Source organism: Gymnoscopelus braueri (assembly GCF_963280865.1).
Source record: "Gymnoscopelus braueri genome assembly, chromosome: 11".
Lineage (NCBI taxonomy): Eukaryota > Metazoa > Chordata > Actinopteri > Myctophiformes > Myctophidae > Gymnoscopelus > Gymnoscopelus braueri.
The window spans coordinates 20,861,242-20,879,744 of record NC_137613.1 but is presented as its reverse complement, the minus strand read 5'-3'; the positions used below and the strand labels follow the sequence as shown (position 1 = coordinate 20,879,744).

Sequence of the window (18,503 nt, the reverse complement as noted above, 5' to 3'; positions counted from 1 at the left end):
TATTTTTATTAGGTATAAAAAATGTCTTTAAAAAAAGTCCTCACCCCCCCCCCCCCCCCCAAAAAACGTCATGTGGGGACCCCGACCCACAAGTTGAAAAACCACTGCTATAGACTGTTGCTGCCGGTAGATGGCGGTGATGTTCTTTTTTTCCTCCCCACCCTCACTATTTTCTGTTCCACTTGCTCATTGCTGCGCATGCCCTTGTCTCTCTCAATAGTAGTTCCCTCCCCCCTCTTTTCTTCTGTTCCGTTAGCAAAGTTACCATCAGCTGTTAAACTAGTCCAGCAGTAACTAGTTCCCCCCCCCAGGCACAGGCTAATAACATATTTACAAACATGGCCAGATACATGAGGCCTCCAAACACGTCCCTCTTCGTCAGAAACATCGCCGACGATTCCAGGTGAGTCAACATTTAAGCTAAACGTTAAGCTAACATTAGCTAAAGTCAGGAGAAAAGTAGTAGTGTGTGTGTGTGTGTGTGTGTGTAACTTGTAGGTTAGCTTGATGTAGCTAACGTGTTGCTAACGCACCATAGCTCCCTCTCTGAGCGGTGCAAAGGGAAAGGAGCCAAACGTGTCGTTGTTGTAAACCCAACATGCATGTTTTACACAGTGGACGCTATTCGGTCAGAAAGGTCGGAAGGTGTGAGCTTTAAATGTTTTAAATGAACAGACAACGGAGCAGCAGCTCGTTGACTAGCATTCCAACGCGTGCTGCATACAGCTAACGTTAGACTTGGAGGGTATTTTCGCATTGCAACTGCGTGTGTTTGCACATGAATGAAGAGTTACTTTTGTTAGTTGTTGTTGTTTGTTTTTTTTACACATTGAGTTGAGCTACCCTAGTTTTTCCAGCAGTGTTTTATTTTATTATTATTTATTTATTTTATTTTTCAAGTGCTGTAGTAGTAGTAGTAGTGCAGTGGTTCTCCACTGGGGCCCCCCAGTCTTGAGCAGTGTTGCCAGGTGTTGCTAGAGAAATAAGCAACCAGGTCCATGAAAACAAGCCCACAATAAGCGACTATAAGGCTTTTTGAAAATAGCCGATCTACAAGCGAACGCCGTTGTGAGCTTGTAGATCTGCTCTTTTCTGGTACAGGGGTCTCAAAATACTTAAATATGGGTGGGGGGGGCTCCGATTGATTTGGGGGTCCTCCTTGACAAGAGAATGTTTTAAAACCACAGTTTTAAAGAACATTTAGGAAGCCAGCACAAAATAAGAAACTAGTACAAAAAAAACGCAATCCACAACCACCAATATTTACATACAAGTTAAAAGAAAAACGAGCCCAATGGCAACACTGGTCTTGAGTCTTAACTTTACACCCACCGCCCCCTTTGGTCTCCTTGCCTTGATAACCATTGGTAGGCTTCTTTTAGGGGCCACGGGGCCCGAGGTGAGAACCATTGCACTAAACTAAAGCATTTGAACAAAAGGCTTTAGTCTCTGTGCTGTGGGTAATCGGAATCAAACTTGTTATTTACGGTGTTCAGGCCTGAGGATTTGCGCCGTGAGTTTGGCCGCTATGGGCCGATAGTAGATGTCTACACCCCGCTTGACTTCTATACACGACTACCAAGAGGATTTGCATACATTCAATATCCTTTCCATTTAAAAAAAAAATACTTGAAATGTTGCTTGATCTGTGCTATACGTTTGTCTTCTAACCCAGTGGTTCTCAATGTGGATCCAGGGACCCCCAGGCCCAGGGGTCCGTGAGGGGATTCCAGGGTTCCGGTTAAACCATTTTTATACTAATTGGCTATTCAAAAATTGGTTATCTACAAGCTCATAACAGGTTGCAAATGTATTGTGAGCTTGTAGATCTGTTATTTTTGAAAAATGGATGAACATTTTTGAATAAATCTTGGGAAAATATTATGGTGGTCCCTGACACAAAATCTTTTGAACTGGGGGTCTGATGCTAATCAATTTGGTGGTCCTTGACATGAAAACATTTGAGAACCAGTGTTCTAACCCATCACATCATTTAACAGTAAAGTATGTGTCATGTATGTTTTTGTATCAGCATCTAACTTAAAGTTTCTCTGTTGTTGCTTTAGAAACTGTAAAAGCATCCTGTTGTGGAGCTGGGCGCACACAGAGAAAAGAGCCATGTAGAATAATAGCTGTAAAGAGAAAGAATCCACACAGACCTTCAGGATGTCAAAGTACAAGAAACAGTGTGAGGGGGAAGTTTAAAGAAAGAACATTTAAAGCATGAAGAGGAAAAAGGCTTGGATTTGGCGTCAAAAGAATGAGGAAAAGAAAAGAGGTTAAAGACGAATAAACAAGCAGGAAACTCCCAAGTCCCAATGGGAGTCGTTTTAAAGAAAAGATAAAGATGAAGATGAAAGTCAAAGGTCAAGGTTGTTTAAGGTAACAAACACGATATTAATTTGTATCCTTAAACAAATCCACACAGTTGACGACAATCGGTTTCCAGTATATCGTCTTTGACATAATTTTTATTGAAAATTCAATTTGAATGCATTTTTTGAATCAACATATTTTATGTTTGTAGACTGGTGCGCCATTAGATTTATTAAATGTTTGCTAAAAATTTAAAAATCTGTCCCTGTTCAAAAATGTGGCTAACCTTGAATTTCTGTTTCCTCAATTTTTTTGTTGCATATTCAATGCAAATTAAATGTTTAATGACTTTTCTCCCGAATGTGAAATGAGCAAACAAATTGTTTGAGTCTCCTTACATAACCATTTTTAATATAATTATGAGAATTACTTGCATTACTCCCATGTATTGTTTGTTCATTTTACATTTTGCACAAGAGCAGAACTCATATGTTCTAATAGAGAATTCTTAAGCATTTCTTTAGATTTGTATGGCCTACATGATTATATCCCCCAAAAAAGAGACGCAAAACCCTTAACAACACTGCAAGTTTGAGGACGTGCGAGATGCAGAGGATGCCCTTCACAGCCTTGACAGGAAATGGGTATCTGGTCGACAGATTGAAATCCAGTTTGCCCAGGGTGACCGAAAGAGTAAGCGTTTTCATTATTTATTTTTAGTCCATATGTATTCCACACTTGCATATCCCCTGTGACTGTGAGTGTAACATAAAATTAAATAGTGGTCTTTGGCTCATGCTCATGATAAAATGGTAATTTAAAAAAATCCTCGGTCTATGCCTCATAGGAGGGCTGTGGTGGACACTTCAGAAACCCGCCTTCCAGTGACATCATCGTTAGGGATTTTTTCCAAAAATGTTTTTATTCTTATTAACACGAGAACAATGGCTTACATTATAGCATGCTAGCTTTCCAGGAATAGATTAGAAAGTCTGCGGATTCTAGCTTAGATATTCCCCATCGATGATGTCACTGTCCACAGCCCCCCCCCCCCCATAGACACTGACTGAGTAGACAAAAAAGGTACCATATTTCTGAGCATATGAAGATAAGTTGAAAATGGGTGAAGTGGTCCTTAAAGGAGTACCTCACCCAAGAAATAACTATTTATATCGTTTACCTACCCGGTGAATGAAGTTGATGAATGAAATAGTCACTTCTTGGGTGAAGTACTCCTTTTAAGGTGTTCAGTATGTTTTTGCCCTTTTGGTTGACTCTTTCCTCATCCCCAATGTTATTGAACAGCACCAGGTCAAATGAAAACAAAGGACGGATCTCCGTCTCCACGCAGCTCCTCGCGGTACGATGACTATGACAGAGACAGTCGCCGTAGACGTTCGCGTAGCCGCAGCTACGAGAGGAACCGCTCACGCAGCCGCTCCCATGAGCGCCGGCCCAGACGCTCCGACAGTCCAAGAAAGTGAGTTTTCTCTTGCTGCCTTGTCACGTGTTAATTTATGCAGAGCTAATGTGAAACACCGGTCTAGAACAGTGGTTCTCAACCTGTAGGGGTCCTCAAATGACAGTGAAGTGACAATTTAAGGACATTTAAGACATTTAAAAAAATAGGGCAAAAAATTAAGATTTTAGTTTTTTGGACTTTAATGCCTTTAATGACAGTAGACTGACAGGAAATGGGGAGAGAGATGAGGAGTGACATGCAGCAGAGGTTGTCGGGATTCAAACCCGCGACACGCTGTCAGGCTGACATTGCAGCCTAGGGTGCCTGGACCGCCAGGCGGTAAGAAAGTAAAGAAAAGACCATTACTGCATCAAAAGTAATCAACGAACTATACTATAAAAACTGGTGAAACATTGGGAAAATTGTCAAAAGAAAAAGGCAAACATTGTGAAAATAACAGATCTACAAGCTCACAACGCGTTGTGTTGTGAGCTTGTAGATCTGCTATTTTCACAATATTTATCTGTGGAACTGAGCCAAACAAAATGTAATGCCTCAACTCCTACAATTCCAAGTGCTTATCAGGGTGGGGGGTCCCCAGTTCAAATATGATTATTTAGGGGGATCGCGTCCTAAAATGCTTGAGAACCACTGGTCTAGAAGACAAAACGTTAACTAAAGCTCTCAGTAAAATGAGCTATCTCACTAGCTCACTGAGATGGTGATAACCAACTTCTGTTATAGTATTGTTGTGATTGCATCAGTGTCTCAAAGAAACATGCAACATTTTGCTGTCTTCCTCTATCTAGCTCTCGTGGAAGGATGCCAAGGAGAGAGAGAAGCAGGACTCGAGAGGATGAAAAGTGAGCTTGCTAATAATTTCCATTGGATTAATTTGTTTAGCAGCACCTCTTTTTCTATATTCATGAATACATGGCATGTTTTTTTAGTGCCATAAAGTTTAGACATTGACAGAAAAGCATTATCTTTATCTTTAAGTTCATATTTATTTGATTGTATGCTTTGACACACAATGGTATGTAGTACTGTTTTTCTTTTTTGTATCCCCTGTTACATCCCCAAGCATGTATGGGGAGGAGGGAGGTAAAAGGGGAACCTAATTTATTAAGACAAAAAATTATATGGTACAATAAAGGGACATCACCAGAGCCAAATAAGAAAACAACTCAAACAGTGCTGGAAACTAGGTTGCAGCGGTTCTCGGTTATACACTTGTGAATTGCAGATTTTTGATTTTGCAAGACAATGTTGCATTAACTACTCTACACACGTTTCAAAAACCAAGGTAGGAGGAACCGAACTTTGGGCTAACTGAACCGTTGAACATCTACTGGATAAGACATGGACAAGACTTTTCAGACTCCACACTAGTGTCCAGTTCAACACATAAAAAAACTGTGTTGGACACAGACCGCTGACATGGTCTAACACGCTGTGAAAACAGCTGCTGGCAGTGGCTTCTGGACATCTGATTTGTCCATCCATTAGCCATGGGGTGCCAGAACCTTTGACGATGTACAGCCCGTGGAGAGTCAGGGGAGGGTAATACAACAGGGAGACAGACACACACTTGCAATTACAATGCACACACACAGCCTGTCACCAGCCGAAAGCAATCCTCTAATTGCCCACTCACTCACACGCAATGACGGACAGAAACGAGGCAGACGGGAAGAGAGCAAGTTCACAAAATCAATAAATAATAATGACCACAGTACGACTTTAGGTCATAACATCCCCATTTATTGTCTGATTTTTATTTCATGCCTAGGGATGCCCTATGGAACCCAGTTCTAACCTGCTGTTGGTACTGGAGATATTGAGGAGAGAAATGTCCTTGTGTCAAATATGGTATCTTTTTGGAAATTATGAAATTATTTAGTCTTTTTCTTGCCAAATAATCAAAAGGAACTGATGAGAATATCGTAAAAAAAAGTACCGAAGCTATCATCTATATTAATAGTATTGATAAAATCCTAACAAACTCTTTCTGTCACGCCATTTTCAGTCAAAGACCGAGGCTTCAAAGGGAATACAGAGGAAGGTCTCGATCCCGCTCCAGGTCCCAGAGTCCACCACGAGACAATGTCCACCCGGCTCCAGCGGCTCACAGGCCCCAGCAGGAAATGCGTAGAACGCCCTCCCGTTCCAGGTCTAGATCCTTGTCAAGATCAAGATCTCATTCACGGTCTCGGTCCCGGTCTTGGACAGGACGCAAGTCAGGAGGACACTAGGAAGCAAAGGAAACCAATGCAGAATCCTTCCGTGGATCAGTCAGGGAAAGGGGCTGGGATATGATTTGTTAAAGGACTGGTCATTTGGCAACAAAAAAAAATGGTTTGAGATTGAGAATTTTGCTTTTTGCTTTTCTTTATTTTTTTTTGGAGTAAGGGGAAATGTGACACTCCACTGATACCGCATGTGAATATTTACGGTTTGTTCAGCCATGTTAAATATGCTGGTCCTGACCTTGATTTTAGGAAAGAACTTTTGGATAAAGATTTGATGAAATGGATATCAGAAATATTTCAGTAGCTTCCATGTATGGTGGTTTAGCGAATAGGAATTCTTACTGCCGTATAAGCATCAGATATTCTGAAAAGGGAAAGCTTTCTCTGTCATGTTTACTTGAATGATTGTATCAGTGGGTTTCCTAAATGTCTACTTTTTGCATGTTTTACTCTCTTAACCATCAGTTTTATTTTTTGTTATTTTTTTTATAAAATGCCATTGTTTTAAAAGCAATAAATGCATTTCTTGTACAGGAACACATTTGTGGCATCAGCAGTTTTAGGTTTGCAATAGAAATTCTCAATTCATTACGGAAGTGTCGGCATTATCCTAGGTTTATGATGCAAGGAGGAACGCTATTCATATTTGTATGCTGTTTGTCTATATCAGTATTCGGCAATCTTTTTGACATGAAGTGCCATGTTTTAATTTTCTTGATAGTCAGTGTGTGTGTTTAATTATGACACCACATGAAAATTAAATATTTCCAACAGATTTCGATTGTCCATATACATAACAACTTATTTTTTTTAAGGATATTGTAAAGATCATTAGACAGAGCAATAACCCACCCATCTACCAGACTCCAGTCAGAGTTCAGAGTTTGAATTAATGAACTATGTGCAGGATGTAATTTGTATATACTGCAGATGTGTGGGGACTTAATTTAACTAACTAAAAACCTTTTTGGAATATTTAATTTTTAAAGAAGAAAACTCACACTTTTGCTAGGGAGCCAGTGATCACCCTCCCCTGTGCCTATGGTAGACTATTCTATAGAATCTTAATGCATATTATTTAGAAAAAATCTAGAGACATTTTCATTGCATTTGTGTAGGTGTGGTCATGCTCTCATTTGTGTTTTACAATGGGATTTAGTTTATTCCATTAGTTGTATATATTGTTCTGAAAGAAGGGCAGTGTCAGTGTAATGCCTAAAATGTAATGGAAATGGGAAAGCGTGCACATCCAAATGATAAAATCCCAGGTGCTCCACAGAAAAACATGTTAACGTTGCAAGGCGTTGTGAGCTTGCAGATCAACTATTTTCATTTTTTTTTGCCTCTTTCTTATATTATTTGACAGTTTTTATTGTATAGCTTGTTGCTTACTTTTAAAGCAGTAAAGTTATTTTTATTATGTATAAAAAATGTCTTTAAAAAAAGTCCTCACCCCCCCCCCCCCAAAAAAAACGTCATGTGGGGACCCCGACCCACAAGTTGAAAAACCACTGCTATAGACTGTTGCTGCCGGTAGAGGGCGGTGATGTTCTTTTTTTCCTCCCCACCCTCACTATTTTCTGTTCCACTTGCTCATTGCTGCGCATGCCCTTGTCTCTCTCAATAGTAGTTCCCTCCCCCCTCTTTTCTTCTGTTCCGTTAGCAAAGTTACCATCAGCTGTTAAACTAGTCCAGCAGTAACTAGTTCCCCCCCCCCAGGCACAGGCTAATAACATATTTACAAACATGGCCAGATACATGAGGCCTCCAAACACGTCCCTCTTCGTCAGAAACATCGCCGACGATTCCAGGTGAGTCAACATTTAAAGCTAAACGTTAAGCTAACATTAGCTAAAGTCAGGAGAAAAAGTAGTAGTGTGTGTGTGTGTGTAACTTGTAGGTTAGCTTGATGTAGCTAACGTTGCTAACGCACCCATAGCTCCCTCTCTGAGCGGTGCAAAGGAAAGGAGCCAAACGCGTCGTTGTTGTAAACCAACATGCATGTTTTACACAGTGGACGCTATTCGGTCAAGAAAGGTCGAAGGTGTGAGTTTTAAAATGTTTAAACGAACAGACAACGGAGCAGCAGCTCGTTGACTAGCATTCCACGCGTGCTGCATACAGCTAACGGTAGACTTGGAGGGTATTTTCGCATTGCAACTGCGTGTGTTTGCACATGAATGAACAGTTACTTTTGTTTGTTTGTTTTTTTTACACATTGAGTTGAGCTACCCTAGTTTTTACAGCAGTGTTTTATTTTGTTATTTATTTATTTTATTTTTCAAGCGCTGTAGTAGTAGTAGTGCAGTGGTTCTCCACTGGGGCCCCCCAGTCTTGAGCAGTGTTGCCAGGTGTTGCTAGAGAAATAAGCAACCAGGTCCATGAAAACAAGCCCACAATAAGCGACTATAAGGCTTTTTGAAAATAGCCGATCTACAAGCGAACGCCGTTGTGAGCTTGTAGATCTGCTCTTTTCTGGTACAGGGGTCTCAAAATACTTAAATATGGGGGGGGGGGGGGGGCTCCGATTGATTTGGGGGTCCTCCTTGACAAGAGAATGTTTTAAAACCACAGTTTTAAAGAACATTTAGGAAGCCAGCACAAAATAAGAAACTAGTACAAAAAAACGCAATCCACAACCACCAATATTTACATACAAGTTAAAAGAAAAACGAGCCCAATGGCAACACTGGTCTTGAGTCTAACTTTACACCCACCGCCCCCTTTGGTCTCCTTGCCTTGATAACCATTGGTAGGCTTCTTTTAGGGGCCACGGGGCCCGAGGTGAGAACCATTGCACTAAACTAAAGCATTTGAACAAAAGGCTTTAGTCTCTGTGCTGTGGGTAATCGGAATCAAACTTGTTATTTACGGTGTTCAGGCCTGAGGATTTGCGCCGTGAGTTTGGCCGCTATGGGCCGATAGTAGATGTCTACATCCCGCTTGACTTCTATACACGACTACCAAGAGGATTTGCATACATTCAATATCCTTTCCATTTTAAAAAAAAAATACTTGAAATGTTGCTTGATCTGTGCTATACGTTTGTCTTCTAACCCAGTGGTTCTCAATGTGGATCCAGGGACCCCCAGGCCCAGGGGTCCGTGAGGGGATTCCAGGGTTCCGGTTAAACCATTTTTATACTAATTGGCTATTCAAAAATTGGTTATCTACAAGCTCATAACAGGTTGCAAATGTATTGTGAGCTTGTAGATCTGTTATTTTTGAAAAATGGATGAACATTTTTGAATAAATCTTGGGAAAATATTATGGTGGTCCCTGACACAAAATCTTTTGAACTGGGGGACTCTGATGCTAATCAATTTGGTGGTCCTTGACATGAAAACATTTGAGAACCAGTGTTCTATCACATCATTTAACAGTAAAGTATGTGTCATGTATGTTTTTGTATCAGCATCTAACTTAAAGTTTCTCTGTTGTTGCTTTAGAAACTGTAAAAGCATCCTGTTGTGGAGCTGGGCGCACACAGAGAAAAGAGCCATGTAGAATAATAGCTGTAAAGAGAAAGAATCCACACAGACCTTCAGGATGTCAAAGTACAAGAAACAGTGTGAGGGGGAAGTTTAAAGAAAGAACATTTAAAGCATGAAGAGGAAAAAGGCTTGGATTTGGCGTCAAAAGAATGAGGAAAAGAAAAGAGGTTAAAGACGAATAAACAAGCAGGAAACTCCCAAGTCCCAATGGGAGTCGTTTTAAAGAAAAGATAAAGATGAAGATGAAAGTCAAAGGTCAAGGTTGTTTAAGGTAACAAACACGATATTAATTTGTATCCTTAAACAAATCCACACAGTTGACGACAATCGGTTTCCAGTATATCGTCTTTGACATAATTTTTATTAAATTCAATTTGAATGCATTTTTTGAATCAACATATTTTATGTTTGTAGACTGGTGCGCCATTAGATTTATTAAATGTTTGCTAAAAATTGAAAAATCTGTCCCTGTTCAAAAATGTGGCTAACCTTGCATTTCTGTTTCCTCAATTTTTTTGTTGCATATTCAATGCAAATTAAATGTTTAATGACTTTTCTCCCGAATGTAAAATGAGCAAACAAATTGTTTGAGTCTCCTTACATAACCATTTTTTATATAATTATGAGAATTACTTGCATTACTCCCATGTATTGTTTGTTCATTTTACATTTAGCGCAAGAGCAGAACTCATATGTTCTAATAGAGAATTCTTAAGCATTTCTTTAGATTTGTATGGCCTACATGATTATATCCCCCAAAAAAGAGACGCAAAACCCTTAACAACACTGCAAGTTTGAGGACGTGCGAGATGCAGAGGATGCCCTTCACAGCCTTGACAGGAAATGGGTATCTGGTCGACAGATTGAAATCCAGTTTGCCCAGGGTGACCGAAAGAGTAAGCGTTTTCATTATTTATTTTTAGTCCATATGTATTCCACACTTGCATATCCCCTGTGACTGTGAGTGTAACATAAAATTAAATAGTGGTCTTTGGCTCATGCTCATGATAAAATGGTAATTAAAAAAAATCCTCGGTCTATGCCTCATAGGAGGGCTGTGGTGGACACTTCAGAAACCCGCCTTCCAGTGACATCATCGTTAGGGATTTTTTCCAAAAATGTTTTTATTCTTATTAACACGAGAACAATGGCTTACATTATAGCATGCTAGCTTTCCAGGAATAGATTAGAAAGTCTGCGGATTCTAGCTTAGATATTCCCCATCGATGATGTCACTGTCCACAGCCCCCCCCCCCATAGACACTGACTGAGTAGACAAAAAAGGTACCATATTTCTGAGCATATGAAGATAAGTTGAAAATGGGTGAAGTGGTCCTTAAAGGAGTACCTCACCCAAGAAATAACTATTTATATCGTTTACCTACCCGGTGAATGAAGAATCTAAAAATGAAGAAAAAACTTGATGAATGAAATAGTCACTTCTTGGGTGAAGTACTCCTTTTTAAGGTGTTCAGTATGTTTTTGCCCTTTTGGTTGACTCTTTCCTCATCCCCAATGTTATTGAACAGCACCAGGTCAAATGAAAACAAAGGACGGATCTCCGTCTCCACGCAGCTCCTCGCGGTACGATGACTATGACAGAGACAGTCGCCGTAGACGTTCGCGTAGCCGCAGCTACGAGAGGAACCGCTCACGCAGCCGCTCCCATGAGCGCCGGCCCAGACGCTCCGACAGTCCAAGAAAGTGAGTTTTCTCTTGCTGCCTTGTCACGTGTTAATTTATGCAGAGCTAATGTGAAACACCGGTCTAGAACAGTGGTTCTCAACCTGTAGGGGTCCTCAAATGACAGTGAAGTGACAATTTAAGGACATTTAAGACATTTTAAAAAATAGGGCAAAAAATGAAGATTTTTGTTTTTTGGACTTTAACACATTAACCGCCAAGAACGTAGTCCTACGGTCCGTTAAATACAATTGTTAAGCGCCGAGACCGTAGCCCTACGGTCCACGGTCTTTTCGCGCTAAAAATTTCCGGGTTCACTTTCGGATTTTTTTTGATCCACTTCCGTTTCCGGTTTGATGACCGGAAACGGAATTATTTGGGATCCGGTTTTGACGATCACGTCCGCTCCCATTCTACAGACGAAACTGAAACTCAATTCTCTTCCTGTAGTTTTTTCTCCTCGCATTTCACTGTTTAACGTAATCCGCTCTAACTACAACATGGATGCCCCGTTTGACACGTGATTTTCACTGGGAGATACGTTGAGATGTCGCGGATGTAAACAGACCGTGTACGGCTCAATCTTAAGGATTTTAACAAGATCTATGGCGACATGAAAAAAACAAAAAAACAACAAAAACGTCTTGGCACTGGTGAGTACATTATGAGATTAACCTCTGGCGGTCGATGTGTTAATGCCTTTAATGACAGTAGACTGACAGGAAATGGGGAGAGAGATGAGGAGTGACATGCAGCAGAGGTTGTCGGGATTCGAACCCGCGACACGCTGTCAGGCTGACATTGCAGCCTAGGGTGCCTGGACCGCCAGGCGGTAAGAAAGTAAAGAAAAGACCATTACTGCATCAAAAGTAATCAACGAACTATACTATAAAAACTGGTGAAACATTGGGAAAATTGTCAAAAGAAAAAGGCAAACATTGTGAAAATAACAGATCTACAAGCTCACAACGCGTCGTGTTGTGAGCTTGTAGATCTGCTATTTTCACAATATTTATCTGTGGAACTGAGCCAAACAAAATGTAATGCCTCAACTCCTACAATTCCAAGTGCTTATCAGGGTGGGGGGTCCCCAGTTCAAATATGATTATTTAGGGGGATCGCGTCCTAAAATGCTTGAGAACCACTGGTCTAGAAGACTCTGTTATAGTATTGTTGTGATTGCATCAGTGTCTCAAAGAAACATGCAACATTTTGCTGTCTTCCTCTATCTAGCTCTCGTGGAAGGATGCCAAGGAGAGAGAGAAGCAGGACTCGAGAGGATGAAAAGTGAGCTTGCTAATAATTTCCATTGGATGTAATTTGTTTAGCAGCACCTCTTTTTCTATATTCATGAATACATGGCATGTTTTTTGAGTGCCATAAAGTTTAGACATTGACAGAAAAGCATTATCTTTATCTTTAAGTTCATATTTATTTGATTGTATGCTTTGACACACAATGGTATGTAGTACTGTTTTTCTTTTTTGTATCCCCTGTTACATCCCCAAGCATGTATGGGGAGGAGGAAGGTAAAAGGGGAACCTAATTTATTAACTCATTCACTGCCAGGCTTATTTCAAGCTTGTTGATCCATATGCCAAAGGCATTATGGATCAAACGGAGAAAAAAAATTCTCCGTTTAATTTTTAACATTGAAGTGGATGGAGAATTAACTTTTTGAAAATCGTTTTCTCCTAGTTCCTTTGAGATAAAAAAGGAAAAAAAATAACCAAAAAAAAAAAAGGTCAAAAGACGTCATTGGCACTAATGGCGCACTGAAAACGGCCGTCAAAAGACGTCATTGGCACTATATGAGTTAAGACAAAAAATTATATGGTACAATAAAGGGACATCACCAGAGCCAAATAAGAAAACAACTCAAACAGTGCTGGAAACTAGGTTGCAGCGGTTCTCGGTTATACACTTGTGAATTGCAGATTTTTGATTTTGCAAGACAATGTTGCATTAACTACTCTACACACGTTTCAAAAACCAAGGTAGGAGGAACCGAACTTTGGGCTAACTGAACCGTTGAACATCTACTGGATAAGACATGGACAAGACTTTTCAGACTCCACACTAGTGTCCAGTTCAACACATAAAAAAACTGTGTTGGACACAGACCGCTGACATGGTCTAACACGCTGTGAAAACAGCTGCTGGCAGTGGCTTCTGGACATCTGATTTGTCCATCCATTAGCCATGGGGTGCCAGAACCTTTGACGATGTACAGCCCGTGGAGAGTCAGGGGAGGGTAATACAACAGGGAGACAGACACACACTTGCAATTACAATGCACACACACAGCCTGTCACCAGCCGAAAGCAATCCTCTAATTGCCCACTCACTCACACGCAATGACGGACAGAAACGAGGCAGACGGGTAGAGAGCAAGTTCACAAAATCAATAAATAATAATGACCACAGTACGACTTTAGGTCATAACATCCCCATTTATTGTCTGATTTTTATTTCATGCCTAGGGATGCCCTATGGAACCCAGTTCTAACCTGCTGTTGGTACTGGAGATATTGAGGAGAGAAATGTCCTTGTGTCAAATATGGTATCTTTTTGGAAACTTTGCAAACATAATCGATATGTCTTTCTCTCTGTGCCTGTCTGTGTATCCTACACCCGCAAACTGGTTCAGGCACAGAATAGCGTGAGCTGCACACAGGGTCTCTCTCGTCATCATGGCAAAGAGAACTACACTGTGGTTACATTGTATTGCAGTCGCCAGCAAAACACATCGTCATATTCATAATATATCTGCAGAGCTGCGGAATTGTAACTGTTTAGCACGCAAAAGTTAATTATTTAGTCTTTTTCTTGCCAAATAATCAAAAGGAACTGATGAGAATATCGTAAAAAAAAGTACCGAAGCTATCATCTATATTAATAGTATTGATAAAATCCTAACAAACTCTTTCTGTCACGCCATTTTCAGTCAAAGACCGAGGCTTCAAAGGGAATACAGAGGAAGGTCTCGATCCCGCTCCAGGTCCCAGAGTCCACCACGAGACAATGTCCACCCGGCTCCAGCGGCTCACAGGCCCCAGCAGGAAATGCGTAGAACGCCCTCCCGTTCCAGGTCTAGATCCTTGTCAAGATCAAGATCTCATTCACGTTCTCGGTCCCGGTCTTGGACAGGACGCAAGTCAGGAGGACACTAGGAAGCAAAGGAAACCAATGCAGAATCCTTCCGTGGATCAGTCAGGGAAAGGGGCTGGGATATGATTTGTTAAAGGACTGGTCATTTGGCAACAAAAAAAAAATGGTTTGAGATTGAGAATATTTCTTTTTGCTTTTCTTTATTTTTTTTTGGAGTAAGGGGAAATGTGACACTCCACTGATACCGCATGTGAATATTTACGGTTTGTTCAGCCATGTTAAATATGCTGGTCCTGACCTTGATTTTAGGAAAGAACTTTTGGATAAAGATTTGATGAAATGGATATCAGAAATATTTCAGTAGCTTCCATGTATGGTGGTTTAGCGAATAGGAATTCTTACTGCCGTATAAGCATCAGATATTCTGAAAAGGGAAAGCTTTCTCTGTCATGTTTACTTGAATGATTGTATCAGTGGGTTTCCTAAATGTCTACTTTTTGCATGTTTTACTCTCTTAACCATCAGTTTTATTTTTTGTTATTTTTTTTATAAAATGCCATTGTTTTAAAAGCAATAAATGCATTTCTTGTACAGGAACACATTTGTGGCATCAGCAGTTTTTGGTTTGCAATAGAAATTCTCAATTCATTACGGATGTGTCGGCATTATCCTAGGTTTATGATGCAAGGAGGAACGCTATTCATATTTGTATGCTGTTTGTCTATATCAGTATTCGGCAATCTTTTTGACATGAAGTGCCATGTTTTAATTTTCTTGATAGTCAGTGTGTGTGTTTAATTATGACACCACATGAAAATTAAATATTTCCAACAGATTTCGATTGTCCATATACATAACAACTTATTTTTTTTAAGGATATTGTAAAGATCATTAGACAGAGCAATAACCCACCCATCTACCAGACTCCAGTCAGAGTTCAGAGTTTGAATTAATGAACTATGTGCAGGATGTAATTTGTATATACTGCAGATGTGTGGGGACTTAATTTAACTAACTAAAAACCTTTTTGGAATATTTAATTTTTAAAGAAGAAAACTCACACTTTTGCTAGGGAGCCAGTGATCACCCTCCCCTGTGCCTATGGTAGACTATTCTATAGAATCTTAATGCATATTATTTAGAAAAAATCTAGAGACATTTTCATTGCATTTGTGTAGGTGTGGTCATGCTCTCATTTGTGTTTTACAATGGGATTTAGTTTATTCCATTAGTTGTATATATTGTTCTGAAAGAAGGGCAGTGTCAGTGTAATGCCTAAAATGTAATGGAAATGGGAAAGCGTGCACATCCAAATGATAAAATCCCAGGTGCTCCACAGAAAAACATGTTAAATAATAGAAAAGTAGTTTGCATTCTGGATCATGCTTCCATTAAGAGGGAGCACTTATCTATATATAGGAGTGTGCAGACTACTTTTCTATTCTAAAATGTAATGACACATGCATACTGTCGGCCATTGAGCAATGCCAATGGAGCAGGTGGGGATTTAGTACCTTGCTGAAGGGTAGCTGGTTGGAGAGAAGCAGTGTGCATGCCTTCAGAAAAGCAACCTAAAGAGTTTGTTCCAAGCAAGCCATGCAATTGATTTCCTGTTAATGGAATACAAAGCAGAGTAGCTGGGAGGAATGACTTGATTAGATTCACAGTAAATCAACCATGTACACAATCGGACATGCCCTATCGACCCTGGTATTGAAAACCATGCAATGATCAAAAAACTGGAATGGCAATGTGGTAGTTCATTGTGAGTTGCATTAGCCTGCTTAGAACACACTGAAGGCCTCAAATTCCCTTAAAGGGCAAGACCACTTTGGTAGAGGTTTGGGTTGTGTAGTTACAGTACCTCGCCATGATGTAACTCCAAAGGTGGACAAGAAATAAAAAATAATTGCTGCATTGATTAGAAATTGATAATTCAAAATATGCTCCCCATTGACTTACATTGTACAGTAAAACAGCTCTCAAAGTCGCTCTTTTAGCATGCAAACGAATGTAAACAAAGTCGATTCAGACAATATAGAACATCACCAAACCCAGTACTGTTTTTTTTTTAAATAAAAATGTTAACTTACTGTTGATTTAGCTATTTTTATTAGAAAGAAAACCTGGACTGGATCGGCGGATCCAGATCCGGATCTTCAAATAGTAAAATCATCAGGAAGTTGACATTTTTATTAAAAAAATAAACAGTACTGGGTTTGGTGATGTTCTATATTGTCTGAATCAGCTTAGTTTGTGTTCGTTTATGGGCTAAAAGAGTGACGTCAATGGGAAGCATATTTTTAATTATCAATTTCTAATTAATGGAGCAATTATTTTTCATTTCTTGTCCACCTTTGGAGTTACATCATGGCAAGGTAACTACACAAACCAAACCTCTACCAAAGTGGTCTTGCCCTTTAAACACTTGAACCCTCGCATCCCTATTCTGGGCATGTCATAATAGCTGAATATTCTGCAAAAATAGGACATGTGAGCTTGTAGATCAGCTATTTTAGGTGAAGAGATTTGGTGTTGGGGGGGGGGGGTGTCAAAAATAGCCCACTGGGGACCTTGGTCAACAAAGTATATAGGGTTTAAGTGGTTAAGAGAGTGTCAAGTCATGTGTGATTGAGAAAGAACCAACACAATGGAAAACTCAGGCCACAGCTACCTCACTGACTCGAAAGGGAGCAATTTGTGGTTCTGTGTAGCTCAACGGGTACTACAGTACCATTTCCACTTTCACCTGCCAGGTTTGATTCCTTCTAGGCACACCCATGCTAAAGTTGTATGCATTTGTCGTAAATTGGCCATGATCAGACAGGAAAATCACTATTCCCTAACTATTCCCTAAGTGCAAGAATACACAAGAATCCAGTTTGAAAGACGGTTTTGTCCATAGAAATGTATTTATTCCCACAGACGTGACACCCTGCTTTGCCAATCCACAGAGTGTAACTTAAATCACCAAACATCATACTTTATACAGACAGACATTTGAAATAGGACCTCCTCTCTGTCCTCCGTCTTGACCACTCACAAACAAGTCCTTAGAAACAAATGGCTTCTTGGCCAGCCTTTCTCAGTCATCACAAGGAATTAGCATCCGCCTAGATTTTAAACATGTGACAATTTACTTTAACCCTTATCTATAAAACTATACTTTTACACAAGCTCATATTATGAAATCTTTGTTTAACATCTTATTAGCTTCAAATTAAGTCCACACACATTATACATTCACAATTGCAAACAGCAGTTAGAAATACAATGAATCAACAAAGTTGCAGTTACTTTAAGACTGAATATTTTCCTTAAATTACATTTCTCTTTGTTAACAACACAAGTAATAGTTATCAAGACTTTAATCATGTTAACTACACACTGCAGACCTAAGACTGAAGAATAATAAAAGTGTATATATTTTACTGTTTCACTTAAGTCCTTCGGACCTGGCTTCCAACCATTCACTACACATTTGCTTTCTGTATCTGATCGGCCCAGGAAGGAACAATGATTACTCTGATTAGTTTAAATGAATACAAAAGACTTCTTCTGATAATCAAAACAAGACAGAGGGTGTCAATGCCTCTGAAAAAGGTTTATCAGAATGACTGTTGTGCCTCTCACCTCCTACAATGGCCAGGAACTCTGAACTGATTGCATTACAGCTGAGCCCACACTAAGTTGGGTGAAATCTCTCTCTGGCTTACATTATTTGACCAAAGGTCAAACTCAGTCCTAAATACAAACCTTGTTTTACCAATTAAATGGAAAATCATAGAAATATGCTTGAAACGATACTTTAGTCCTGGATATACCATACATTCATAATCATAATACTGCACGCAGTGCTTTGGATGAAATTGGTAACCAAATTGTATCAATTGTTAAATCAAATTACAAATACATATATATATATATACATACTTATTTTTATTTTTTCATTTTTTTTTAATGTCCATTGGGGATTGGATGTGTTACGTGTATAACACAAGCACTCCAGCTACATTATGGTAAGTGGTGGACAGAAGTAAGTTTTCAAATACATGGGAAACAGATTGACTGCTAGTGATTGACATAATCATTGACTGGTGTTATGCAGGAATATGCAGGAATATAGTGGCTGAATGTACATGATGGACATAAGTGGTGGGTGGTCTCCCAGCCTTTGTTGTGGTT

General features: G+C 39.7%; 2 protein-coding genes across 2 annotated transcripts; both read left to right on the top strand.

Annotated features, from left to right (window-relative positions):
- The first annotated feature begins 233 nt into the window (after window positions 1-233).
- LOC308095086 (uncharacterized protein) lies at window positions 234-6,621 on the top strand. The gene is made up of 6 exons (XM_080442011.1): window positions 234-403; window positions 1,497-1,601; window positions 2,906-3,009; window positions 3,622-3,796; window positions 4,588-4,641; window positions 5,808-6,621. The coding sequence occupies exons 1-6, from the start codon at window positions 339-341 to the stop codon at window positions 6,031-6,033; spliced, it is 729 nt and encodes a 242-aa protein (XP_080298137.1). The 5' UTR covers window positions 234-338; the 3' UTR covers window positions 6,034-6,621.
- Window positions 6,622-7,679: 1,058 nt separating this feature from the next.
- On the top strand, window positions 7,680-14,915 carry LOC308095237 (uncharacterized protein). The gene is made up of 6 exons (XM_080442218.1): window positions 7,680-7,841; window positions 8,912-9,016; window positions 10,317-10,420; window positions 11,054-11,228; window positions 12,441-12,494; window positions 14,155-14,915. Exons 1-6 carry the CDS (start codon window positions 7,777-7,779, stop codon window positions 14,378-14,380), a joined length of 729 nt encoding a protein of 242 aa, XP_080298344.1. The 5' UTR covers window positions 7,680-7,776; the 3' UTR covers window positions 14,381-14,915.
- The last annotated feature ends 3,588 nt before the right edge of the window (window positions 14,916-18,503 follow it).